The sequence below is a fragment of the Watersipora subatra genome, chromosome 4 (assembly GCF_963576615.1).
Source record: "Watersipora subatra chromosome 4, tzWatSuba1.1, whole genome shotgun sequence".
Taxonomy (NCBI): domain Eukaryota; kingdom Metazoa; phylum Bryozoa; class Gymnolaemata; order Cheilostomatida; family Watersiporidae; genus Watersipora; species Watersipora subatra.
In genome coordinates this window covers 38356253-38383736 of record NC_088711.1, presented here as the reverse complement: position 1 = coordinate 38383736, position 27484 = coordinate 38356253, and the positions used below count along the sequence as shown (strand labels likewise).

General features: G+C 33.5%; 3 protein-coding genes across 4 annotated transcripts; all 3 read right to left on the bottom strand.

Annotated features, from left to right (window-relative positions):
* Window positions 1-1693: 1693 nt before the first annotated feature.
* On the bottom strand, window positions 1694-4858 carry LOC137393676 (uncharacterized). Of its 2 annotated transcripts, XM_068080318.1 has the most exons (5): window positions 4840-4858; window positions 4100-4233; window positions 3715-3818; window positions 3466-3645; window positions 1694-1890 (listed from the first exon to the last, which is right to left on the bottom strand). In XM_068080318.1, the coding sequence occupies exons 2-5, from the start codon at window positions 4192-4194 to the stop codon at window positions 1886-1888; spliced, it is 384 nt and encodes a 127-aa protein (XP_067936419.1). In that variant the 5' UTR covers window positions 4195-4233; window positions 4840-4858; the 3' UTR covers window positions 1694-1885. The 2 variants fall into 2 exon arrangements, with proteins under 2 accessions (XP_067936419.1, XP_067936418.1); XM_068080317.1 differs by lacking the exon at window positions 4840-4858 and having other exon boundaries at window positions 3466-3818.
* Window positions 4859-18547: 13689 nt separating this feature from the next.
* LOC137393674 (uncharacterized) lies at window positions 18548-20602 on the bottom strand. Its single transcript, XM_068080315.1, has 4 exons — window positions 20583-20602; window positions 19860-19993; window positions 19202-19578; window positions 18548-18744 (listed from the first exon to the last, which is right to left on the bottom strand). Exons 2-4 carry the CDS (start codon window positions 19952-19954, stop codon window positions 18740-18742), a joined length of 477 nt encoding a protein of 158 aa, XP_067936416.1. The 5' UTR covers window positions 19955-19993; window positions 20583-20602; the 3' UTR covers window positions 18548-18739.
* A 5401-nt stretch (window positions 20603-26003) lies between these two features.
* LOC137394228 (protein FAM200C-like) lies at window positions 26004-26507 on the bottom strand. The gene has a single exon (XM_068080950.1). The coding sequence runs from the start codon at window positions 26505-26507 to the stop codon at window positions 26004-26006; it is 504 nt and encodes a 167-aa protein (XP_067937051.1).
* Between the last annotated feature and the right edge of the window lie 977 nt (window positions 26508-27484).

Genomic DNA, 27484 nt, shown 5'->3' with positions numbered 1-27484 from the left:
TCAGCCAAGCTTACCCCGGTACGATGACATGTTATTCTTATAGATTGTTGTGTGTACTGTTTGCTAACCATGCCACCAGGGTCACTTTGATGCACAGCCATGTTTTTGTTTTGTTTAGGAAAAGTAAAAGTTCAGACGTATCTAGACTCTCCCTGCCATGATGTATGATGTAAGACTCGAAGGTATCAATGGACTGCTGAATGTGATAAAACCTGAAGGTTTAGACTATGACCGTCAAGAATACTTGCATACTAACATTCGAGAATTTTGCCGTCTTGGCACTGAGGGTTTAGTTTGCCTAAAGCCTCATGGTAAAAGGCGTAAAACGTGACCATAGCATGAATTTTAGCCTTTTTTCTGAGTCAGATGTGAGAAGGAATGTAATCGTAGTCTTGGGTCTGATACCCCTTGTGTTTTTTACCCTCACTGTTTTGGCAAAATAAACCTCAGTATGGATTTCAGATGTGATGTTAAATCATACAGCTTATCAGTTAGTGGTGATATACCTAGGAGCTTTTCATCTTATTCCTAATGTGCGGTTAGTGTAAAGTACGGATGCGTAAAAATGTCCAATTTTTTTTCAATTTGAGAGCAGGGTTTACCAGTCTTTTGTTGTCCTTACCTTAAAATGGTGTACACCAGCTGTTTCAGCATGTTTACTTACCCTAGAGACCAAGTTTCACCTCAGTCAGTGAAATATAAATGGCCGTATCCAAAGAGAACCTAACGTAAACAACCTATTTCTGTGCGTCGCGTCTTTATTCGCGACTTTCTCTGTTTCAGATTTTGAGAGTTTTGGCTGACGTGCCTTCCAAAAATTCGCAATATCTCATGAACCACTTAAGCTAACTAAGAAATTCAAAATGCTTTAAATTCTCCACAAAATTCTGCATCTGGCTGTGTTACTAACTCAAAACCTGAAAATCCCTCATTTTGGTTGATTTTCACATGAGAGGTCACATATAAGCATTATCCTAATCAAACTGGCAAAGCAGACCATTCTGAAGTTTGACAGGTAATGGCACAACCTGAGTGTTTGAGACATAATCTGCCTTTTAAATTGTAAATTTTCCTATCTAATCCTCACTCTTGATACTGCAAATACATTTTTCATGTCATCTAGTCCTGTTTGAGGTCAGTTTGAGAAAAGACAAATAATCTTTTGAAAATGAATGGCAGTCTCTAGCCTTGCATTTGCTATAAAAGTTTGCTTTATATTTTGTTTTCAAGTAGGTTTTGTGGGAATTGTTCCCCAACTGCTGGGAACTAATATATGAATTACATGTATGTATTTTAAATGTTTGCTTGCTTTCTGCTTATTTATATTGTCAGCACAAACTGTGAAAAATATAGTCTACTGTACTAATATTGTAGTCATCTCTTGCCTTTAATCCTAAGATGGTTGCCTAATAAGGTAAACATATGCCATTCCTTATTTGTTGGATTTTCGCTGTTGGTTTGCATCACAAGAAACATGGCGAAACCAAATCTTAAATCAAGTTTACTAAAATTCTATCCAGTACATCAATTAAATAACATTTCAACTAATATTTGTAACTGCTGTTATCTAAGCATTGCTAACCTGCCAACCTTTTACTTATTTCATTTCTCAGTTTATGTTAAAAATTTTAATTATTTGCTTGTGATGCATGACTTTAGTTGTTAAACAATGTAAACTTATTATAAAGTAATATCATAGAACAAATACATTTATTTTGAAATCAACAAGTGATAGAAATGGTAAAAACAGATAATAAACATTAAAAGTAGTATAACTTAGTATTCACATGTTACATTAACATATAAATGAAATGCTCAACATCCTATCAAACAGATATGACAGCAGGAAGTCAGTGTAGGCAGGTTGTGAAGGGTGTCCATAGATTTAGTCTGTAAAAGTATTATCAAATTGACAGTCAATTATGAAATGAATAACAAACACTCTTTAGAACCATAGACGTAGAGGTTGTACAAAATTTGAACATTCATTAGAAGCATAGACACACAGTAGATTTTATGTGAAAGTTATCAGAAATAAAAGTTCAGATGTAGCCAGTTTTGGCAAATATTGAAAGATTTTGTTATCATTTAAAAACTAAATTGAAATATTATTAAAAAAAGCGCCAAAATAATTCATGTTGAAATTTGCTAAAACCTTAGTTTTTCTTTACAATTTCTGTAAATACTTTTTCAGGTGTTCATGAAAATATTAAAAGCTTTAATATACATATACAGTCAAACATGGATAACTCGAACTTCAAGGGACCGAGCAAAAGTGTTCGAATTATCAGAGCATTCAAGTTATCAGAGCACTGTCACAAGTCCATATATTTACTTATTTATTAGTAGATACATGTACATATACAAACTATAATATAAATCAAAAGCACAAATGGCTTGTTTCAAATTAAATGCTTCTAATGTAAAGTTTAAAACGTTTTCATGAAAAAGTATAGAGATTTTTCTATCACTTGAGATTGGTTTGTTAATTGAGGTGATGTTATTGCCAGGACGTTTTTTAGATTGACATTGGCAAAACTTGATCGTTGTTAAAATGCTCAAAAGAAAAGACATTTTTTTCTTTTGGGGTTTTACCCACGATCAATTTTGCCGTTTTTTCTTGAAATTTATGCAGATTACCTTACTTTACCTGGGATTCGTTAAGAGCAACACTCCGGGGCAGTTCAATTAGAAGTTTTACGAGGTTTTACGGTACATTCTATATCACTCACGCTTTTTTAATAGATACTTATTGAATGTACACACGTATTCTGTGTTTAGGTCAAACGATGAATAGTTTTTTGTAGCTCAGACAACGTATACGTTTAATTACAACATTTTTTAAGACGTTTTAAACATTCAACATTCCGACGTTGATTCAACACGGAATCAACGTCGGAAAACTATTCATCACGGGCTAGCCGAGTCACGCACTCAAAGATTTTTGCCACGCACATACAAAACAACATGCGATTTTTGTTTTGTATGTGCGTGGCGAAAATTCTTGCGCGCGTGACCCGGCTAGCCCGTGCTATTCATCGTATCGCAGTATAAATCAAAATTCACCAAACTTTTAGAAAAGTCGTTGACAAAAATATTTTGCCGATGGTGGTAATAACGACGCTTATAAATTACGAAAAGATGAAGTTTACCTCTATGGCTTTGAATAAAGTGATTTTCTAAAGCGAAAACAACCGTTTCGGTAGCTGTTGGGCAAAAAAACAGTTCGAATTAACAGTGTTGAGTTCGAGTTATCTATAGCAATTTATCATTACGTGGGAACGGACCAAAGGAAATGTTCGAATTAACCATGTGTTCGAGCTATCCGTGGACGAGTTATCCATGTTTGACTGTATATAAATATATATTCACAAGCTATAACAGGTACTTATCCTTCTGTGAGGAAATATAAGTTCATTACTACACTAACTGAAAAAAAATACTGTTAGAAATATTATTACTTACATCTTCCATGTGTTCTTCCAGAACCTCCGCTAAATCCACCTCTGCCTCCGCTGCTGAAACCACCACGGCCAGCTCCACCTTCAAATCCTCGGCTAGATCCGCTTCCAAACCCTTGTCTAGATTCGCCGAACCCTTGCCTAGATCCTCCCTCAAACCCTTGCCTAGATCCTTCTCCAAAACCTCTGCTGGATCCTCCATCAAAGCCTCTGCTCGATCCACCAAAGCCTCTGCTTGATCCACTTCCAAAACCTCTGCTGGATCCACCAAAGCCTCTGCTGGATCCACCACTAAATCCTTGTCCAAGCCCTCTTCCAAATCCACTCTGTGATCCTCCAGATCTTGTTCCTCCAACTCTTAAGCATAATATATAAAATATGAAATATTTATGTTGCATTATGGGAAGAATAAGACTAGTTGAAAGCTTCAACAGGTATGAGTATAGGTGTAGGATTCAAGGTACATGAATACGCTCATATTTTAATAGTTGACAGGGTTGCAGACAATTGTTAATCTTAAATGACTAACAAAATCTCCTTTAGGTTGTTTAGAATAAAAATAATATTCTCTCATCAGCAAAAGAACAAAAAAAAACAGAAAACAAGACACCGAAAACAAGAAAAACAAGCACACATACCTAGAGTTGCCGAAACTGTTGCTGCTCTGATAGCCGCTTGCACTGATTTGATGGAAAGCAAGGCAGACAGCCATGAATACTACCAAAAACTTCATTATTGTAGAAGATGTGTAGACCTAAGAGAATCTGTAAATCTACAAGATACAGGGATGTATTATGAATACAATTAACCAACACAATAGCACTAATAGAGTAGAGAGTTATAGGCTGGTATTTTAGCTGCTATTTTTTCCAAATTTAAACTAATAGAATGATATATTAAACGGTTGTTACCCTGCTACCTCAGCAATGTATACTGAACTCACTACCAAACTAGTTTGTGTATTTCTCATTTAGTGAAATCTCTCCCATTAATGTTATATATATGACTCAATAATAAATATATACATAATAATATGTACCTGTTTCCTCAGTGTTTGCAGGTGAGCTAATGTTTGCATCAACTAACTGGTCTTCTGCATGTTTCAATATTCATTAATGACCAATATTTATGAGTTAAAAAGTGACCCAGAATTTTTAGTAGTTCATTTTCAACGTTATTGTTAGACTAGCAGCTACTGAGGTGCTGACTATGTGCTGATTGCTGTCTTATTTAGATGTTAACTAATAAAATGATGTATATAACAGCTGGTCTTTAATCTCAAGAGTGTTACTCTAACTTACTATTAAACTATCTTCTATTTTACTAGCTTAAAGAAATCAGCATTAATAATATATATGAGTAAATAGTAAACATTTACCTGTTTCCTCTGTGCTTGCAGTTGATCTGATGTCTGAGTAAAGTAATTAGCCTTATATAGTTTTTCATACTCATCAATCATCTAAACTCGGAAGTGAGAACATGACTTGGCATTTCTAAGCAGTTCGTCTTCTCTTAATGCCATTTTTTGATAAGGACTGATTGGGACGTCCTAATTCTCAGCGCTGTTAAATATAATGACTATGTAAATTTTCATTTCCATATTCTACCACATTGCTGGTCATACTCAATTATGCTTACTCTATGTTTACTGGATGTCCAATCTATGCTAACCCTGTGTTCAATCTACGTTCATTGTAAGTTAACCACATGTTAGCTCTATGTTTATTTTGTGTCCATTCTGTTTACATCTCCTGTAAAACTACACAAGACTATTCTCAACATTTTTCTTGGAAGTCAATACCTCGCTTTCACCAAGAATGAGGTATATTCATGTAATCTGATAATCAATTTTTATTTAGTATTATGGAATTGTTATAGCATGCTGGAGATATAATGGCTTCTGTCAGCGCTACAACCATAAACATGAAGTTGTCCTTTGTCTGGGTCCATCACAGTCAGTAGTAAACTTTTAGCAATTTGTTGTGAAAATACCATGACAAGTATGATTTTACTTGTGCAAATGTATATTTATTTAGATTGCATAAATTTCATTAAAGTATGCATAAATGTTATTCTAGATTTACAAAGTAAAAGTCAGTCCCTAAATGAAGACTCCCAGAAATTCTAGAAAAAATAGAATACATAACATGGATCTTGCTGGTTGTTAATTGACAATGTGATAGTATGTCTCAACAACTACTGAATATTTTTAAAAATGACTATATCTTCAAGTCTTTTGTTAGAAATCTGGCTCTAGTAGTAGTCTACAGCCACCAACTTCCAATCTTTTCTGGAGCACCTTCATTCTGATTACATACGCGTTCTCTAAAGTACCATTGTTTCCTCATAAGCATACAGATGAATATGTCTACTATACATGTATGAAGTAAATCCTCTGTGTGTTTGTACTCTCTAATCTGATAGGCTGCACAGCGTTAAAAGAGTTTTGGAGTTACTTTCTTTGTCTACTAACAAATATTTTTTAAGAATATAACTTGTGTGCTAGACAATTGAACTTTACAGTCTGCCATCTTGACAATAGTTTATAGTATTCCACTTGATATTCACCTTGATACTCTGGAGGTTGTCTAGTTAATTGTTATACTTGCCTAAGGAGCACCTTACTACTGTTTTATACGAAATTAGGTAATGCCTTTTGTAGTGCAATGTACCCCTTGTACATCTATTTGACATCTTGAATAGTTTATTGTAGTCTCACTACAATTACGAATTATTAATATATTATTGTTACAGGGAATCTTCAGAAGTTGATATACAAGTTGGAGAATCCATATTTAAGTGGGCCAATGAGAATGGAGCTATATTTGACAGTGAAGGATCTCCAGCTCAGCAGGTTTATCCATATAATTCATTCTTTGGAAAACTTCTAGATTCTTCTAGAAGATTTAAAATTTAAGATTTAAAAACTAATTCTCACAAACCCTGGTAAACGGACAGCATAACATAGCCAGATAAAGTCTTGTTATTGGTATAATTAACATGGATTTAAGAACAACCTCGGATTGAATCTGTATATTTTTTATGGAGCTGTCTCTTTATGGCTAGAGTCATAATCTATGTTGCGATCAAAGTAAGCCTAGTTGGAAGGCTATGTTATTTTTTACCGTCAGTTTCAGAATTAATCTGTGAATAAAACAGATATAATACATTCCTTTGTACAACTACACTTTGACTAGGAATGTCGATGGATGTTCTATGAGAAACCTGGGTAAACCTTACCAGATCACAAAATGTTCCTTTTGACTTTACCAAACAACATTGTACTAGTTACAAAACAACTGGACGCTTTTGAAAGTTTTGTAAGTATTTCAATTTGACAAGGTGAAATAACAAGTGGACTTTTGAAACGAAAAATTCTTTAAAGACATTTAATATGTCTATAATGCTCAAACTTATTGTTAGCTGTATGTAAGTTTTAATTGAAGAGTACCATGGTATAAATAAAAAGTTGCTTAAATCTAAGTTAGGGCATAACAAATGGGGCTTGCGTTAATGAATGCCGGCGTTAGCAAGTGTCAATGTTAATTAATGCTAATGTTAACATGTATTGGTTTTAACAAATGACCGCGTGAAAAAATACTTTTGTTAACAAATAATAGTGTCGAAAATGCTTGTAATCATTTTCAAAAATGAAACCAGTAATGACAGCAGTGATGTGACATACACCCTCTCAAATTATTAATATAACAGGTAGAAAGGGCTAAAGTCATAAAAAGCAGCTCATATAAGATATATAAAATACCATCACTAATAGAGTGAAGGTTGTCAGGATCAAAACTTGTACCAAGATAGAAGTTTGAGCTCTACTCAGTGACTTAGTTTAAAAAGATCAGTGTTGATAATAAGAGAATGTCAGAAGTTTGTTGGTGCGGGCAGCTGGCGGCAGCCTCTCCACCCCATTGAGTTTCCATGCTGATCTGAAGTGAGTTTCCAAGAAGCTTCTGCAGATGTTGAGCTATTCCTTAAAGGCTGGTACACACTCTATCACTGCATGTCCGTATTAATCACACAATCCTTCAGTGATCATCTGTGATAACAATGTTCACATTCCCACAAACCCATCCGCGTTTACTTCAATGACCAGTCCATAATATAACATTCTCATTATACAATGTGCTCTTGGAAACAATGAAATACTAGCCAATACTAGTAATGATCAAGATATACAATATATGTGTAGGTCGAGCAATCTACGACGGCTAATCACCATCCCCGAAGTGTGCACATTGCGCAGGCTGTTGTGGATGCTGTGCGAACTATTAAAAACGTTTGACAGCTTAAATCTTAATTGATGTATGCACCTCACCTTGACCTTACCTTGACAATGCCATCAGTTTATAGTGCACATAATTCATGAATTATCACTGAGAGAACAACTCTGACATACAGCAATGTAGTGTGAACTGGCCTTATTGTCATATCAAGTTATGGTCTTCAAGTTCTGCTATACCTAGATCTTATCTACATGAAGCATTTCCTAACATGTTTTTCAAGATCGATATATTTTCATGCGTTTTTATGTTCATCGTAGCTCATAAAAAGGCTATAATGTTGCCATTATGTTTTGCTATACAGAATTCTAATACTGCTTCTGCTTTGGCAATATACCGCCAAGGCAATGTAATGTTGAACAGCCTTTAATACAAAGCCTGTTTAGCATCAACCACATTACTGCTACTGTTAGTATATACCGTGTCAAAACACACAGGCCATAGACAAAAAGTGGTATGTAATGTATAGTTTTTATTGCTATTAGTAATAATCAACAAAATTATGTTTTTATTATATTATATTATTATTATATTATATGTCTAAAAGAAGAAAAATGAATAGACAGAAATAGGTAATTATTGAGTTGGACAAACATGTTTTAAAAGTTAGTAATCTAATAGTATTGCAGAGGAATAGGGATAGTGAACTGGAGGTTGTAGTAACAGAAAGATCATAAACTGAAACATACAATGATAGATGTAGTATGTTTGTGTCACAGAATAAAAAGCAATGTTTGTCATGTGTGGAAGGATAAATACAAATATTCGGGGCGCAGCTTGAGCAGGTCTTTGAGACCTGGAAAACAAATGCAGAAATGAGCAAGTTTCGGATAATTCAGAATGTTCAAAGATTTTGTAAAGTGATGAGCTGAAGCTGAAATACACAATTGATAGTACACAAGTCTTAGTATAGATATCTTTCAGAAGAATATTCTTTTTTGCCATCAATATGGTGAAACAGGAAATATACATCAATGCCATTGATACAGTTTTATGAGTGTTCTAAGAATGTCGACGTCTGCATTCAATCAATACTGCCGATGCATCAACATTGTAACAACAGAATACTTGGTACAATGTTTTAGAAAATGCAAAATTGTTCAATATTATGAGTTTCATGAACTTGACCGTGCCTAGAATATCAATTTCATTATCATTTGTCTCTACAATAATAGGACAACTCCAATAACTTCAATTCGTTTGAGCCTGAAACGTTGTAAATTTACATTGTTTTTTTCAACATTGTTGACATGTATGTCTTCATGTATTGTGTGTATGCACGCGCGCGCGCACACACACACAACTACCTATTACCTATAACTACTGTACCTATAACTGCTGTACCTATTACTACTGTATCTATAAATATATCTTTAGTTAGAGTTAAGGTTATAGATAGCTATTGCATGTAAAGTAAAAAGTCATCTATTGGTTAAAATGTAATCTAATTATTTCTTGACACTCTCCACATAGCTATGTTAAATCACATGTGAATATACTATTCTTACAATAATATGACAGCTAAACGCTATAATTATCATATACTAGCTGAAGATTAATTATATTTTGCTTTCTTATTATAACTAATCTGTTTTTTTTAAATACCAGAAAATGGCGGATTTTCTGGTTGAAAGTTTGAAGTCAAAATAAAAAGATACTCTTAATTTACTATAACCAAATCAGCTTAAAAATTAAAACAACTTGTTTTTGTAAAAATGGCGATGCATGTTACTTAAATGCTGACGAAAGTGTGCTCAAACTGCTTCTAACTGTTATAATGTAAGTTGACCTGCTTGTATACAAGTTTAGTAGTTTAGCACCAACTCTATGCTCTATGCTCATCAATATTAAAATTATAAAATTTTAGTATTTGTTTTGCTGAAGTAGACGTGAAGCAGCTCATGTAGGCTTGACTGAGATATTTGTAATAGAGACATTAAGTTCATTAACAGAGATGTACTTATCTTTTTAACTGTATCAGTTTATGTTTTCTACACTGATCACTCTAAAATAAAACCATTTGAATTTTTTAATCTTTCAAATATGCAGTTTTAATGAATTTTGTTTAGTATTGTTCAAATGACTTTTATGCATATCTAAAAACCGCAGCTAAAAGGGTCAGCAAACTTGGTTTTTTTTACTCATATGAGTAACATAACATGTGTGGCTATTCCCATTTTTAAAAAAACCAGTTATTATGACCACCAGCTACCAGGGTCAGAATGTGATACTTTTGTGTACAAATACTACCAAGAAAACTTTGTGCTTTTTTCATAAATATTTAAAATTAATAGATGCATATTTTATATACTGTATATTCAAGTAGCAATAAACATTGCAGCGTATGATATCTGTTTTGGTACCTGGATGAAAATAGTTTTAGTGGTAATCTGTGGGTGTGATCTGTATAACCGATGCCTCTTTAGTTATAAGTTCTAAAAATGTTCTAGATGTTATCTATAAGCATCCACTTAAGGCAGATAGTCAAATGTCTATGCTATTGTTATTTTGTATCATAAAACTGATGACCTTGGATACTAAGATTACTAGATGCCGGAGACTGACGCCAATAACAAGGTTGCTGACAGATCATAAATTAATGTATAATCACTCAATTATATCAGAACTACAGGCCATACTGGCCCATACATTAATTAAATATCAATCAATCTAAACTGTGATTCTGTTTGCGACAAGAGGTGGTGAAGCTGGAAATGGAAACTGAATGCTAATTAGGTTTCGTCATTCGAGAGAACTTACAGAATCTCTATGATGTTGAAACTTTTAAGCCGCTTTTTTCATATTTAATGCAAGTTGGTGGTTGAATTGAAACTTCAGTTTTTTGCTAAAGTGAGTGCTGAACAGTTCATATTGACTTGGTTGAGGTATTTTTAATGGATGCATTAAGTTTTATAAATAGCCATCTCTTTTCTCCTTAAAGAATAGACAGCTCTAGAAGGTTCTTAAGAAGCTCTAATCAAACCTTAGACAAAGTTGAGCTTTAATTTTCAAATTATTATATTATTTTAGTGTGACTCCACAAAAGCCAGTCTTGAAAGTAGAATCTATAATATTTGGTTAAAGTTTTCATGGCTAAAATCGTCGTTGTTTTTCTTACTAGTGACGTCTCAGGTTTGGAAAACAGCAAAACTAAACATGTAAAACAATAAATAAATTTTGCTGCATATGTTGATTGTACAAAATTATTTTATATTTTATTTTACCAAGTTTAGAGCTAAAACAGCAAAAGCAACTTAGAAATAAAACTCATAAATAAAACTAGTTATATGCATCTGAACTGTGATATTAGTCATTATCTTCCATTCATTTGTGTTTGGTTCTTATAAGTGTAAATTACCGAAGCCTACGATTGACAATAAAAAAGACTGCTGGCTTTGTCTCAGTATTATAAATGGTTACTTTTTTATCACATAATCACTCTCTCATTATAGTTACTATTACAACAGATCTAACAACTTTTACCTCATGGCTTAATTTAAAATCTAGTACTTCATTAATTTTATGGAAATCCTAGACTCGACAGAATATCCCAGTGTATGACCTTGTTCACTATTAATTACCATGAAGCAGTGGTGGATGGCAGGATACTGTTACCTCTATCAACAATTGTTGATTGACAGATTATACACTAATATGTAATCAATCATAAATGTACTACTGTTTGTCATGAAAGGTGATGGCACTGGAATTAGGTGTTAAATTCTAATGAGAGTTCTTAGTCAGAGTAAATTTTGCAAAAATATAAGCTGATGCAATCTCTCTTTTCTTTCGTCAGTTTCTAAGTGACAAAGGAAAAAAGAGATATTCATATCTCATAGTTAATGCAGGTTTGGTGTTTAAAATGAGACTTGTTTTTTACTGAAGTACTTGTTAAAAAGGGCTTATAGATCAGGCTGAGATGTTTAGAATAGAAGCCTGATGTTCTATAAACACAAACTTCCTTTTGCTAAAATTTAGTCTATTAGACAAATCTAGAAGGTTTCCTAAAGGCTTTTACTCAATTTTTTTATAACTGTCATTTGTTACTATTGGTTGAATACAATAGAAGATTTTACAACTGCAGTTAAGTACTTCAGCTCACATAGTCTTTTACTAATGGGCTTATTTTATATTGACAAAAAGATTTATGAAACTTTTTCTATAATTTTGATGCAGATTTGTTTACTTTTTCACAATCAAGTTTTTTATAAGACTTGAATGGTATATTTTCATTGATTTCTATTACTGAGAATACAGTGCAACATCCAACTAAAACAAGTTACAATCTGATTAATATTGCCGAGTGTAGTATCCTTAATTAGGTTAACAAATTACAGGTCATTGCGTAGTTGAAGCTATTGAAGTGAATGTTTCAGAGCTTGTAACGTAGTCTTACAGTCTTTAAGAAAGAAAACTACGTTTTTATACATTTTAATCTTTGTTACAATAACCAGCTCTTTCATTTTAAGTTCATAAACTTGAGAATTAAGAGTCAAAGGACAAATTCAACTTTATGAATAGAAATATTCAGAATTGTTAGATGTTAAATTGACTTTAATAATATCACAAACTTTCTAAAACACATTGAGATATTTATATTCAGATGCATATGAATTCCTGTTTAAGCTTTAACCCTTGTATTTTTGCCTATTTTTGCTAATTTAACAGAGACATCTTATAGCTTGGTTATGATACTTCAGAGTCAAAAAGAGTAAGTCTATGGGAGTAAGATCTGGAGGATTCCAGAGAGCAGTTAGAGAGAGATATAAGAGAAGAGCTAGCCAAGGTATTGGAGGAAAAATCAGTCAGGGATTTAGAAGAGAAGCTAATGAAGATTTAGATCTCAGCTCAGTCAAAAAGTTAGAAATAGGTTCAGCCAAGAGATGGGAGAAAAATTTAGCTAAGAATTTGGAGGAGCTAGAAAAAGGTTTAGATCTCATTCGGATCAAAGGGACAGGAAGGGGTTTAACTGCGAGCATGAAGTAAGAGTTAGCCAAGGGTTTGGAGGAGAAGCTAGTAGAGGGTTTGGACTTCAGTCAGGTCAAAGAGTTCGACTGAGATTTATTCAAGGGTTTGGAGAAGAACCTAGAGGATGGTTTGGATCTCAGGCCGGTTAAATAGTTAGACAGGGATCTAGCCAAGAGTTTGGAGTAAAGTCTAGAAAGGGTTCAACAAGATGTAAGTATAAATATTTTATTAGTTCAAGTTTAGTTACAAAATGGCTGAGTTTGCACTTTCATTATTCCGAAAGTGTATATTTTAGTAAGTTGTTTAACTTTTCCTAATATACACTGAACTCATAACCTTGAAACTGTATTACAAATCATATACCACAGTACCTGCATCTTGTGAAAAGTTATAATGTAGTAACTATCATACATGAACATTTCTTTAAATATGAGACATTAAGAATAGTTAAATATATTTCTGGTATCAATCTGAACGCTATTTTGATTTTTTTGGATAATTCCCCAGTCTTGTTTGTTTTACTTCTAAATCAACTACTGAACTAACCGTACATGTAGTAATGCTACTTATCAGCTGATTCATATTTTCTTCATAGTAAATACATGGACACTTACTACCATCTTCAGACACAAACATTTGACTGGCTCATCTGATGGAGTAAATGGTAGACATTATGACAACATTCTATTGCATTGTGTGAAATTGAAATTTACCGCTGTTAATATTTTATCTACTTTTGTTATTTTCATTATTTTTTTGTTAATATATAATTCATGCAGCTTAAATTTTTATTTTCATGTTTACTCTTTGTTAAAGTCCTACAAATACATTCTTGCTGATAGCTGTGTATGGGTATCCTTGCTGATAGCTGTATATGAATATCCATGATGATAGCTGCATATGGATATCCTTGCTGATAGCAGTATATGAATATTCTTGCTGGTAGCTGTATATGGACATCATTGCTGATAGTTTTTTGTGGATATACATGCTGATAGCTGTATATGGATATCCTTGCTGGTATAGTGGATATATGAAATGCAGGTTGAGGTGATAATAAAGGTATGGCTTGTCTGTCTTAACTTAAGCAAACTTCAAATAAAGTTAATTTAATTACATTTTTGCTTTTATATTTGAGATTTCGTTCATTGTCTTTGAAGTTTCCACATACAGCAACTTTACTTCTGTTCGATTGCAACTTCCTTGTTTGCATCAGGTTCATTGAAGTCATCGCTGTCAATTCATAAACAACAATATGGAGAGGTAAAGGGCTAAAAACAACTGTATATCACTGAATAGTTGCTAGACATGCTTCAGTATAAAAAGTGATCGATACAGTAGTTAGCTCATATGAATGATCAAAAGTAATACATGTTCCTGGAAATATAGAGTCACTGAGGCTATACCATCTCTAAATGGATTTTTTTGATTTGATTTGATTTGATTTTTATTGCGTAATAATAACATGACAATATGAGTAAAAAAATACACAGAGTAGCAATAGGACATGCCAGATAGCCAGAGGCTAGAGTCAAGGCAGCCCCAGCAAGCAGTAGGAAAAGAAACAGAATCAGCGATAAGCGCACACTCCGGAGCACCAGAGTCAGGAAGGACAGTCCCAGGACGCCCACAGGCGCTCTACCAACTTCGCCTTCAGCTGACCCGGAGCAGAGCCCGCACAATCACTCAAAAATTTATTATATAATTTCATTGCACTAAAAAATATCGATCTCTGTCCCTTAGAAGACAAACACTTTTTCAACTTTAATTGATTTTTACTTTTTAAACGGGTATCTTGACAATGATCTATCATAAAATCTTGCAACTCTTCCATGGGGAAAGAATTTGTTAAAAACATTAGCAGGCGATACTGGAATAAAATTTCAATTGGCATTATTTTTAAAATTTTAAAATTTTTGGAAACTGTTTGATTTGGTTTAAAATTGAGTATTATTCTGATTGCCTTTTTTTGCATGATTAAAAGTTTGTTTAAATCAGTTTTGTTGCCGTGGCCCCAAAACTCGATTCCATAAATTAAAAGAGAATAGAAAAAACTGTAGTACAAATTGATCATGGTTGATTTGTCTAGGTAGGGGCGAATGAAACGTAATATTAGTAATATGTAATTAAGTTTTTTGATGAGACTTTGGATGTGTTTTTTAAAAGTCAAGTTGTTGTCTAACGTGATACCTAAAAATTGAGTCGAATCTTTGATTTGTAGTTGAGAATTGTTTAAAGAAAGGCTTAGATTATAATTTTGAGTGTTTTTAGACGGATTTTTGAAAACTACTTGAAATGTTTTACTGTTGTTTAAAATGAGTCTGTTTGATAGGCACCATTCATTAATAATATTTAATTCCTCTTGGAGTTTAGAATTATCTGTTGAAAATATATTGGTGTCATCTGCGAATAAAATACAATCCAAAGCAGGTGCAGCATTTACTAAGTCATTTATAAAAATTAAAAATAAGAGGGGTCCTAAAATTGATCCTTGTGGGACACCAATCGTAATTGCCCTCATTTGCGAACAATCAGTATCTGTTTTGGTAAATTGAAATCTATTTTGGAGATAACTTTGAATAAGAGAGGAAGACTTTATACTAAAATTGTAGTAAAAAAGTTTGTCAATTAAAATTTTGTGATTAATCGTATCGAATGCCTTTGAAAAATCCAAAAATACGCCCTGAGTTATATTACTTTGATCTAAATTAGTATATAAAAATTCCATTAGACTGTTTATTGCTGTAGTGGTGCTTTTACCTTTTCTAAAACCAAATTGTTTAGGCGACAAGATGTTATTGGTTTCTAAAAAATCCCGTATTTGCAAAGACAAACATTTCTCTAAAATTTTTGATAAAGCAGGAAGAATGGAAATGGGCCGGTAATTAGATGGATCTGTTCTATTTCCTTTTTTAAATAATGGAGTCACGCGAGCTATTTTTAAACAATTTGGGAAATTAGATTGTTGTATAACAAGATTTATAAGATGTGTTAAAACTGGAATTAGGACTAGTTTATTTTCTTTTATTGCACGGAGAGAAATCCTATCATAGCCGGTTGCTTTAGGAAGACTGAAAGAATCAATTATTTGCAGTGTTTGGTAGGGGTCAATTATCTGGAAGCTAAAATCAATATCATTTACACAGTTGTCCATAAATTTAGAAAAGTGAATATCGGAACACTTATATTAGGATGAACACTTATATTCTCAGAATCACCAGCTTCTAAACTTTAAACCGTCAGATAGTTGGTTTATATTAGTTTGCTTCGTTTAAAGATCTGTGAGTACATAATATTTTGTAAGCATGCTTTGGGTCACAATCATCTGATTGCTTTTTTATCATTCAAAAGTAATTTTAGGCACATACATCAAACAAAAGTCTGTATACAAAAGTAAACAATTTTAGTCACAATAGTGTTGCACTCAACTTGCATTAAACTAAAATGATTTGAATATTTACTTATTACCTGAAGTCTATATACTTACAAAAATTAGATAACCTGATGGCAAAACCTGTTTACTGTATGTTATTTGTTTATTATAGGTTTGCTGGTTAACTAATGCCTGTATTCAACCGCTGTCTTTTTCAACTTCTCAATATGTATTAACTGTCAGTATTCGGATGTAGGATATAACTTTTCTCAGTGATTCATCTCTTACTTTAATATAAGATTTTTATGACGAATAAAGATGAAGATATTTTTATCTTTTAGTCTGAATAAATACAATAACTATGTAAACTCCTTCTCTACTTTGCCACAGTCTACTTTGCTGCTGGCTTTCATACTTTAACACTGATATCAACAAAAGTGTAGTAGTAGAGAAAAAAGTGCATTAACTAAATAGGACAATAAATCTGTTGAACTTAAATAAATAAAGGTAAACAAATACATTTTTCTTAAATTAAGTATTAAAGTTATGTTAAGTTAGTTATTTGTGTTAGTGTATCTTAGAATGTTTTCTATATACAGTATTCAGTTTATAGTGTCATAGGATTATAGATATGAGTAGCGTGTATTATATTTTAAAATAATATTAATATATTTGATAGAAATAACTTTGATAATAAGTTGTTATTAAAAATTATTTACTCAAATAAAATTTAACCTCTTTTTACCTGATGTTCTGTATTACTTTTACTTTAGCGTATAAAATGTTGGTTATGATAGCGCAAAACTTTTGTTTTTGTTTTTAAGTCATTCAATCAGTTGTTATGAACTGTTCTTTCTTTAAATTTACAATACACATCTACAATCTACTTTCAAGAACAATTACTTGATAGTTTTTTTTAATTTGTTTTGTAAATAGTTTGTTTTGAATTGATTGTTTACCATTATTTTTTAGACTAATAAGTTTAGTGTAAGTTGTCTGAAAGAACCATCTACCCTGTGTACGTGCCAGTAGTTTTGTATCTCAATTTAGTTTGTTAATGTTCTAACAAAGCCTAACCAATCTTAAACCATCAACATATAAACATTCATGTTGCATGACTAAACTATTTCCTGGCTCAAATTTTAGGAGCTGTAACGTTAAACCAACACTGACATTAGCTACTGCTAGCATTTTAGGAATAACGTAATGGACAGTATTCAATTAATTCATCTGCATTTTTTGATAAGTTGTGTATAATCTTTTTCAAAGTTTTAGTAAAGCAAACAACTTCAATGGATAATAATAATGTGGCCCTAAACAAAATATATGACATCCAATTACATGTATATATAAATTACCTTCTCGTTATTTCATCACAACCACGTCATAAAAGCTTAGCTCATTATTTGCCAAATATTAACTATTCTGGTACAGATACATGTATTTAGAGTGGTGCAATATATTGGCTACATTTGCACCTTCTAAAGAAGCCTCGTAGAAATCATAGACACTCATTATATTTAGAATAGAACACTAGTGGTGCTTCTTGTCTGTTTGGAAGGAAGTATGACAGTGAAACAGAAGAGTAATTCAGACATCCTTAACTTGTGGGTATCTTTTCATGAGCTGCCATGATGTAGTGTTTAATGTGCCTAACAAGTGGACAATAGACTAGGGGTACAATTCCCAAAAAAGCCTACGGGAATGTCCAAAACACCCACCAACATATAAGCACTATCCTAATCAAACTAACAAAGCAGACCATTCTGAGGTTTGACAGACAGTCGCACAACCTGAGTGTTTGAGAGGTAATCTGCCATTTACATTTTAAACTTTCCAAACTAATCCTCACTTTTGATGCTTTAAATACATTTTTCATGTCATCTACACCTGTTTGAGGTCAGTCTGAGAAAAGACAAATCTTTTTTTGAAAGTGCATGGCAGTCTCTGGCCTTGCATTTGCTATAAAAGCTTGTTTTGCATTTTGTTGTCAATTAGATTTTGTAGGAATTGTTCTCCAACTGCTAGGAACCAGTATATGAACAAAGTATTTTAATTGTTTGCTAGCTTTTCGTTTGTCTATAGAGTCAGCACAAACTGTGAAAAATATAGTTTACTTTATTAATATTATGGTCATCTCTTGTCTTTAATCCTAAGAAAGTTGCCTAATAACGCAGACATATGCCGTTCCTCATTTGTTGGTGTTTTCGCTGTTGGTTTGCATTACAAGAAATATAGTGAAACCATAATTTAAATCAAGTGTACAAAGATTTTATCTAATACTAAATACTAAATAACATCTTAGCTAATATTTGTTACTGTTATTATCTACTCCTTGCTAACCTGCCACCTTTTACTTATCTAATTTTTTAGTTTATGTTAATAGTGTTAATTATTTACTTGTGACGCATGACTTTAGTTGTTAAACAGTGTAAATTTTTTATAAAGGAAGATCATAAAACAAATACATTTATTTTGAAATCAACAAGTGATAGAAATGGTAAAAACAGATAACAAACATTAAAAGTGGTATAACTTAGTGTTCACATGTTACGTTAACATATAAATGAAGTGTTCAACATCCTATCAATCATATATGACAGCAGGAAGTCAGTGTAGGAGGGTTGTGCAGGGTGTCCATAGATTTAGTCTGTAAAAGTATTATCAAATTGACAGTCAATAATGAAATAAGTTACAAACACCCTTTAGAACCATAAACATAGAGGCTGTACAAAAGTTGAACATTCATTAGAAGCATAGACATAGATGTTGTGTGATAGTTATCAGAAATAAAAGTTCAGATTTAGCCAGTTTTGGCAAATATTAAAAAAAACCTGTTATCATTTAAAAATTAAAAATTAAATTAAAAAATTATTAAAAAATGGCACAAAAATAATTCATGTTGAAGTTTGCTAAAACCTTGGTTTTTCTTTACAATTTCTGTAAATACTTTTTCAGGTGTTCATGAGAATATTAAAAGCTTTAATATACATATATATAAGTATATATTCACAAGCAATAACGAGTATGTATCCTTCTGTGAGGAAATACAAGTTCATTACTACACTAACTGAAGGAAAAACACTGTTAGAAATATTATTACTTACATCTTCCATATGATCTTCCAGAACCTCCGCTAAATCTACCTCGGCCTCCGCTGCTGAAACCACCACGGCCAGCTCCGCCTTCAAACCCTCGGCTAGATCCGCTTCCAAACCCTTGTCTAGATCCGCCGAACTCTTGCCTAGATCCTCCTCCAAACCCTTGCCTAGATCCTCCTCCAAAACCTCTGCTGGATCCTCCATCAAAGCCTCTGCTCGATCCACCAAAGCCTCTGCTGGATCCACCTCCAAAGCCTCTGCTCGATCCACCTCCAAAACCTCTGCTCGATCCACCAAAGCCTCCTCTGGATCCACCACTAAATCCTTGTTCAAGCCCTCCTCCAAACCCACTCTGTGATCCTCCAGATCTTGCTCCTCCAACTCTGAAGCATAATATATAAAATATGAAATATCGATGTTGCATTATGGGAAGAATAAGACTAGTTGAAATTTTTAACGGATATGAGCGTAGGTGTAGGTTTCAAGGTACACAAATACGCTCATATTTTAATAGTTGACAGGGTTGTATACAGTTGTTAATCTTAAGTGACTAACAAAATCTCCTTTAGGCTGGTTAGAATAAGAATAATATTCTTTCATCAACGAAAGAACCAAAAAAAACAGAAAATAAGAAACCGAAAAAAAGAACAACAAGCACACGTACCTAGAGTTGCGGAAATTGTTGCTGCCCTGATAGCCGCTTGCACTGATTTGATGGAAAGCAAGGCAGACAGCCATGAATACTACCAAAAACTTCATTATTGTAGAAGATGTGTAGACCTAAGAGAATCTGTAAATCTACAAGATACAGGGATGTACTATGGATACAATCAACCAACGTAATAGCACTAAAAGTAGAAAGTTGTAGGCTGGTATTTTAGCTGCTATCTTTTCCAAATTTAAACTAATAGAATGATATATTAAACAGCTGTTACTCTGCCACCACAGCAATGTTATGCTAAACCCACTACCAAACTAGTTTGTGCATTTCTCATTTAGGGAAATCTCTTGCATTAATATTATATATATATATATGTCTCGATACTAAACATATGCCTGTTTCCTCAGTGTTTGCAGGTGAACTAATACTTGCATCGCCTAACTGGTCTTCTGCATTTTTCAATATTCATTATCGACCAATATTTAAGAGTTAAAAAGTGACCCAAAATTTTTAGTAATTCATCTTCAACGTTATTGTTAGACTAGCAGCTACTGAGGTGCTGACAATATGCTGATTGCTGTCTTCTTTAGATGTTAACTTATAAAATGATGTATATAACAGCTAATCTTCAGTTTCGATAGCGCTACTTTAACCTCTCTATTGAGCTATCTTCTGTTTTAAGAAATCCGCATTAATAATATATATGAGTAAATAGTAAACATTTACCTGTTTCCTCTGTGCTTGCAGTTGATCTGATGTCTGAGTAAAATAGTTAGCCTTATATAGTTTTCTATACTCATCAATCATTAATACTCGGAAGTGAGAACATGACTCGGCATTTCTAAACAGTTCATCTTCTCATAATGTAAATTTTTGATAAGGACTGATTGAGAAATCCTAATTCTCAGTGCTGTTAAATATAATGACTATGTAAATTTTCATTTCCATATTCTAACACATTGCCGGTCATTCTCAATTATACTTACTCTATGTTTACTGGATGTTCAATCTATGCTGACTCCAGTGTTCAATCTACGTTTATTGTAAGTTAACCCCATGTTAGCTCTATGTTTACTTTGTGTCCATTCTGTTAACACCTCCTGCAAAACTACACGAGAAAACTCTCAACATTTCTCTTTAAAGTCAATACCTCGCTTTCAGCAAGAATGAGGTATATACATGTAATCTGATAATCAAATTTCATTTAGTATCATTGAATTGTTATAGCATGCTGGGGATAAAAAGGCTTCTGTCAGCACTACAACCGTAAACATGAAGTTCTCTTTTGTCTGGGTCATTCACAGTCGATAGTAAACATTATCTACAGATCAGCCACCACTTCTGAAGTGAAGAATGACAGAAAGTGTAGTGAATGGCTGAGACACGACTGAGCAGGTGTGCCAGATACTTTATGACAAGAAGTAAGGCAACAAAAGTCAAAAAAATGGCTAAACAGGGGAGCTGAGTGAAAACTTTCATAAGATATGAATTAGCATATTGTTGTAAAAATACCATGGCAAATTTGAATGTTATTTTGGATATACAGAATAAAAGTCAGTCAATAAATGAAGACTCCCAAATATTCAAGAAAAATATAATCCATTACATGGCTCTTGCTTGTTGTGAATTTACAATGCGATAGTATATCTCAACAGCCACTGCCTATTTAAACTAATCACTATATCTTGAAGTCTTTTGTCAGAAATCTGACTTTAGTAGTAGTCTACAGCCACCAACTTCCAATCTTTTCTAGAGCACCTTCATTCTGATGACTTCTGCATTCTCTAAAGTATCATTGCTTCCTCAAAAGCATACAAACGAATATATTTACTATACATGTTTGAAGTCAATCCTCTGTGCGTTTGTACTTTCTAATCTGATTGGTTGAGCTGCGCAGTTTTAAACGAGTTTTGGAGTTACCTCCTTGGTAGACTAACAAACAGTTTTAAGGATATAACTTGTTTAGTAGACAAGTTGAGTTTTACAGTCTACCATCTTCACAATAGTTTCTAGTATTCCACTTGATATCCACCAGATACAGATCAGTGATATTCTGGAGACTGTTTAGTTATCTGTTATACTTGCCTAAGGGGAACATTACTACTGTTTTATAGGAAATAAAAAGAATAGTAATGTTATATACTTACTAATACTTACTGTACGTAATACTTATGTTATGCATTATGTATTGCAATGTACCCATTGTAAATCTATTTGACATCTTGAATAGCTTATTGTAGTCTCACTATAATTATGGATAATTAATATATTATTGTTACAGAGAATCTTCAGAGGCCAATATACAAATTGGAGGAATCCATATTTAAGTGGGCCAATGAGAATCGAGCTATAGTTGGCAGTGAAGGATCTCCAGCTCAGCAGGTTCATCCATATAATTCATTCTTTGGAAAACTTCTAGATTCTTCTAGAAGATTTAAAATCTAAGATTTAAAGGCTAATTGCTGTGAACATTGCTAAATGGACAACATAACATAGCCAGATAGAGTCTTGTTATTGGTATAATTAACATGGATTTAAGAACAACCTCAGATTGAATCTGGATATTTGTATGGAGTTGTCCCTTTATGACTAGAGAGATAATCTATGTTGCAATCCAACTTGGCCTAATTGCAAGTTTATGTTACTTTTTTACTATAAGTTTAAGAAATCAACTGTGAACAAAAGAAATATAATACATTCCTCTGTACAACTACACTTTGATTAGGAATGTGAATGACTGTCCTATGAGAAACCTGGGTAAACCTTACCAGATCACAAAATGTTCCTTTTGACTTAACTAAATATCATTCTACTAGTTACAAAACAATTGTACATCTTCGAAAGCTTTGTAAGTATTTCAATTTGATCAGGTGAAGTAACAACTAAATATTGGAAACAAAAAAATTTATTAAAGGCATTCAATATCTATATAATGTTCATACTTATTTTTAGCTGTATGTAAATGTTAACTGAAGAGTACCATGGTATAAATAAAAAGTTGCGAAAACTTAGATTAGTGTATAACAAATGGGGCTTGCGTTAACAAATTCTGGCGTTAGCAAGTGTTAATGCTAATTAATGCAAATTTTAACAAGTATTGGTAATAACAAATGACCACTTTAAAAAATACTTTTGTTAACAAATAATAGTGTTGAAAATACTTGTAGTCAATTTCAAAAATGAAACCAGTAATAACAGCAGTGATGTGAAATACACACCCTCTCAAAGTATTAATATAAGAGGTAGGAAGGACTAAATTCATAAAAAAGCAGCTCATAAAAGAGGTACATAATACCATCACTAATAGAGTGAAGATTGTCAGGGTCAAAGCTTGAGCTCCACTCAGGTAATTAGTTTAAAGAGATCAGTGCCGATAATAAGAGAATGTCAGAGTTTGTTTTTGCAAGCAGCTTACGGTAGCCTCTCCACTCCATTGAATTTCTATGCTGATCTGAAGTGAGTTGCCAAGGAGCATCTGCAGATGTTGAGTTAACATTACATGAAGGTTGGTACACATTCTATCACTGTATGTTAGTGTTTATCACACAGTACTTCAGTGATCATCTGTAATAACAATGTTCACAATACCACAAACCCATTCAGTTTAGTTCAGTGACCCGTCCATGGTATAGCTTTCTCATTATACAATGTGCTATTGGAAACAATGAAATACTATTCAAGACTACTAAGGTAGTAACAGTCATGATATACAATATTCATTTGTAAATTGAGCAATCTACGATGGATATTCACCATCACCGGAGTGGTGCTCACTGCCAGAGGCTGTTGTGGATGCTGGGCAAACTATTAAGAAAGTTGGACAGCTTCAATCTTTATTGATGTATGCACCTTACCTTGACCTTACATTGACAATGTCATTGGTTTATAGGCACATAGTCCATGAAAAATCATCGAGAGGACAACTCTTACATAAAGCAATATAGTGAACTGGTATTTATTGTCATATCAAGTTATGGTATTCAAGTTCTGCTATACCTAGATCTTATCTACATGAAGCATTTCCTAACATGCTTTTCAGGATTGGTATACTTTCATGTGTGTTTTTATGTTCATCGTAGCTCATAAAAAGGCTATTATGTTGCCATTACGTTTTGTTATACAGAATTCTAATACTGCTTCTGCTTTGGTAATATACCGCCAAGGCAATTTAATGCTTTGGCGTTATATTGCCAATGTATGCCAAAGTATGCCAATGTACGTATAAAAAAGTGAACAGACAGAAATCGGTAAATATTGAGATGATTCAATGAGTTTTAAAGGTTGGTAATCTGATAGAATTGCGGTGGAGTCAGGATAGTGAATTGAAGGTTGTATTAACAGAAAGTTCATAAACTGAAACATACGATGATGGATGTATGTAGTATGTTCATGTCACAATATAAAAAACATTGTTTGTCATTTGTGTAGAAGGCTAATTACACAGATTCTGGGCATAGTTTAAGCAGGATTTTGAAACCTGTAACAAAACTGCAGAAATGAGCAAGTTTGAGATAGGGTAATATGTTCAAAGATTTAGTGATGTGATGGTGGAAGTTTGGTAAGCTGGAATAGGTGATAAATAGTACACAAGTCTTAGTATAGATTTCTGTAAGAGGAATATTTTATTTTGTTGTCAATATGGCGAGACAAGACATATATATCAATGCCTTTGATACATTCGCATGAGTGTTCTAAGAATGTCAATGTCTGCATTCAATAAATACTTCCAATGCCGCAGCATTGCAGCAGGAGTATTTTTGGTACAATGTCTTAAAAGATGCAAAATTGTTCAATACTGCAAGTTTCAGAACTTGTCTTTGCCTAGAACAGTAGTTCCCAACTACCTTGGAGCCATGGATCCCCTGAGCTCCTTATCTAAAAGTCGCGGACCCCTTTATAAGCATCATAATATATGGGGTTTCTAACAATGCATTGTAAATTGAAATGTTTTATTTTCTATATCAGTGGTTCCCAGCCTTTTTTTTGCTTTTACCCCTTTGCAAAATTTTCAAATACAAATTCCCCCCTTGGAAAACGTGGAGTGTGAACCTATATTATATTGTATTCACTGAAAGGGCTACACAGGTACATATATGTAGGTCAGCAGCATATATACATGTATTTATTTGTTAAATAACTGAGTGTAGCATATATAGTAATAAATCATGTCAACCTTATTATTATTCCGTTCACTCAACAGGTGTGGGGTATATAAGATTATGAATTTTAATGAGACCACTCCTGCTGATGCCTCTGTGCAAGTTTACACAAATCAGGCTTTTTTTTTATAATGCACATCTCAAGTCGCTCTTAAGGTCAAGTCAATTTCTTTTCTCAAATTTAAGGTGCACCATTGATGAAAATCCTACTTCGTGTAGGTAGGTACAGCTAAATGGCATCAGAATCTTTATTGCCTTTTCAGCAATAAGTGGAGAAATGTGTCTTGCTGAGAGCTAAAACTAGTCAATAGACATTGATCTTAGATCATTTTTAGTGCAGAAATGTTAACCAACTCAACAAACTCCTATTGTAGCTCCTCTGGAATTTCTTCAACAGTGCGTTGAAATGGATTTCGTGTGATGTTGAGCATTTTCTTTTTTTCTGAAGGTAGCTCAGGGGAGTAGCATCCAAATTCTGTTATGAGATCAGACAGGTGTTTAATAATGGTTGCCACTAGACTACCAGGAGCGAGTTTTGTCTTCCAATAATTCACTGAGTGTGGGAAAGGATACCGTGTAACCAGTGCCGGTTTGTCTATAGCACAGTACCAGCTTTGCTTTGAAAGCACCAATGCTGTCATGAAAGGCAAGGAAATGATGATTGCTCCCTTGTAACTTCAAGTTCAACTTGTTTAGCGAGGCAAATGTATCAACCAGGTATGCAGTCTCAAATACATAGTTATCGGCTTTCATGGCTGCTAAAAGTTCATGCTGGCCTTTGCCTTCAAGAAATTAATTTCATAACCTCGGACGTAGCTCAAAGAGCCTGCCTAACATGTTTCCCTTGGACAACCACCTCACTTCAGTATGAAATAACAAGTTGTGAACATGACATCACTTTCAGAACGTAGTGCTGAGAACAATCAGGTATTTAGTGCTGATGCTTTGATGTAATTCACAACTTTCATGTTCACATCCAAGTTTGATTTCAACGCTTGTGGAAGAGTTTTTGATGCCAATGCTTCCCGGTGAATGAAGCAATGCACTCCTTTTCTATATCAGGGTTCTTCTGCTTGATTTGTTTTACAAAGCCTGGTCTACATCCTAACATAGCAGGTGCTCTATCAGTGCATACACTTATTGACTTCTTCCAACCTAACTTGGCCTTTTCAAAAAAATTGTCAACTATTTTCAACACATCTCTTGCTGAAGTTCTTCTAAGCAAGGGCTGACAAAACAGAAACTCCTCTTCAATGGGTGGGTCATGCACATATCTACCATACACCAATAGCTGGGAAAGACTAGCAACATCAGTTGACTCATCAAGTTGTATGGCCCAAAACAGGGGTGCTTTAATTTTAACAACTACTTTCTCTTCAATATTTGCTGCAATATCATCAATGCGTCGTTTCACAGTGTTGTTGGATGGTGGGAGGTGTTGAAATTTTTGCCCAGCTGGCTTTCCAAGTACTAATGATGGGCAGTCTAACATACATTGCTTGATTAGGGTCTCTCCTATTATATGTGGTTTTTTACTCTGAGCAATATGGTTGGAAACAGTGTATGAAGCTGTAATAAGTGCATTACTATGAGCATGATAGAGATCGCCACTTGCATCAAGTCTACTTCTCTTTACTTGCCGCTCTTTGGACTAAAAGTAATCCCGGTTGTTCTCAGCTATTGTGGAGTGAATTTTTTGCGAGTGTTGCTTCAACTGAAAGGGTTTCATTGAGTCATTTGAGAAAGTTTTCAGGCATATCACACATTGCGGAAGCCGAAGATTGTTTTTCATAAGATACGAAAACCCATAATCCAAGTAACTCTCAGTGTAGGTTCGTTTCTTTGCCTTTGACATCTTGCTCTAATTAATAGTTGTAAAAATCAAGCGGCGGCTGAAAAATATTATAAACGACTTTGTATTTGTTTGTACAATAATAATCATCTGTGACTGTATTAATATTTTTCATTTGTTCTTTTACTATAGATGCATGATTATGTGACTTCTTTGCAGAAAAGCAAGTAAAACATAACATGAATAATAATAGGAAACAACAATGTGAGCATATATGTAATTATACATGTACAAAGAATCTTACAGATTTTTTTCTTTTACATGTGATGCAGTAGTTGATAAGTGAGTATGTCCTTGTGTCAAATACATGTGCACGATGAGTAGCACAATGCCAAACTAAGCCTTAGTTTGACCTTGGTTACTAAAGTCATTAATTAAGGTCAAGCAGGCTTATTGGAATTTTTCTAAATTGTTGGCAAAGATTGCTACATTTACAGTACCTACATGCAGGCTGTATTACAATGAATGTACAGTAAAAGGTATTTGGTCTACTACCCCAGCCAGAATATACATGTAATAGAAGAGGAATGAGAACAGAAAACACATCTAGGATTTTGTTAAGGCTTAAAAGCGCGTTCGCAAAATGCGAAATTATAAAAACTAAAATTCCCCCTTTT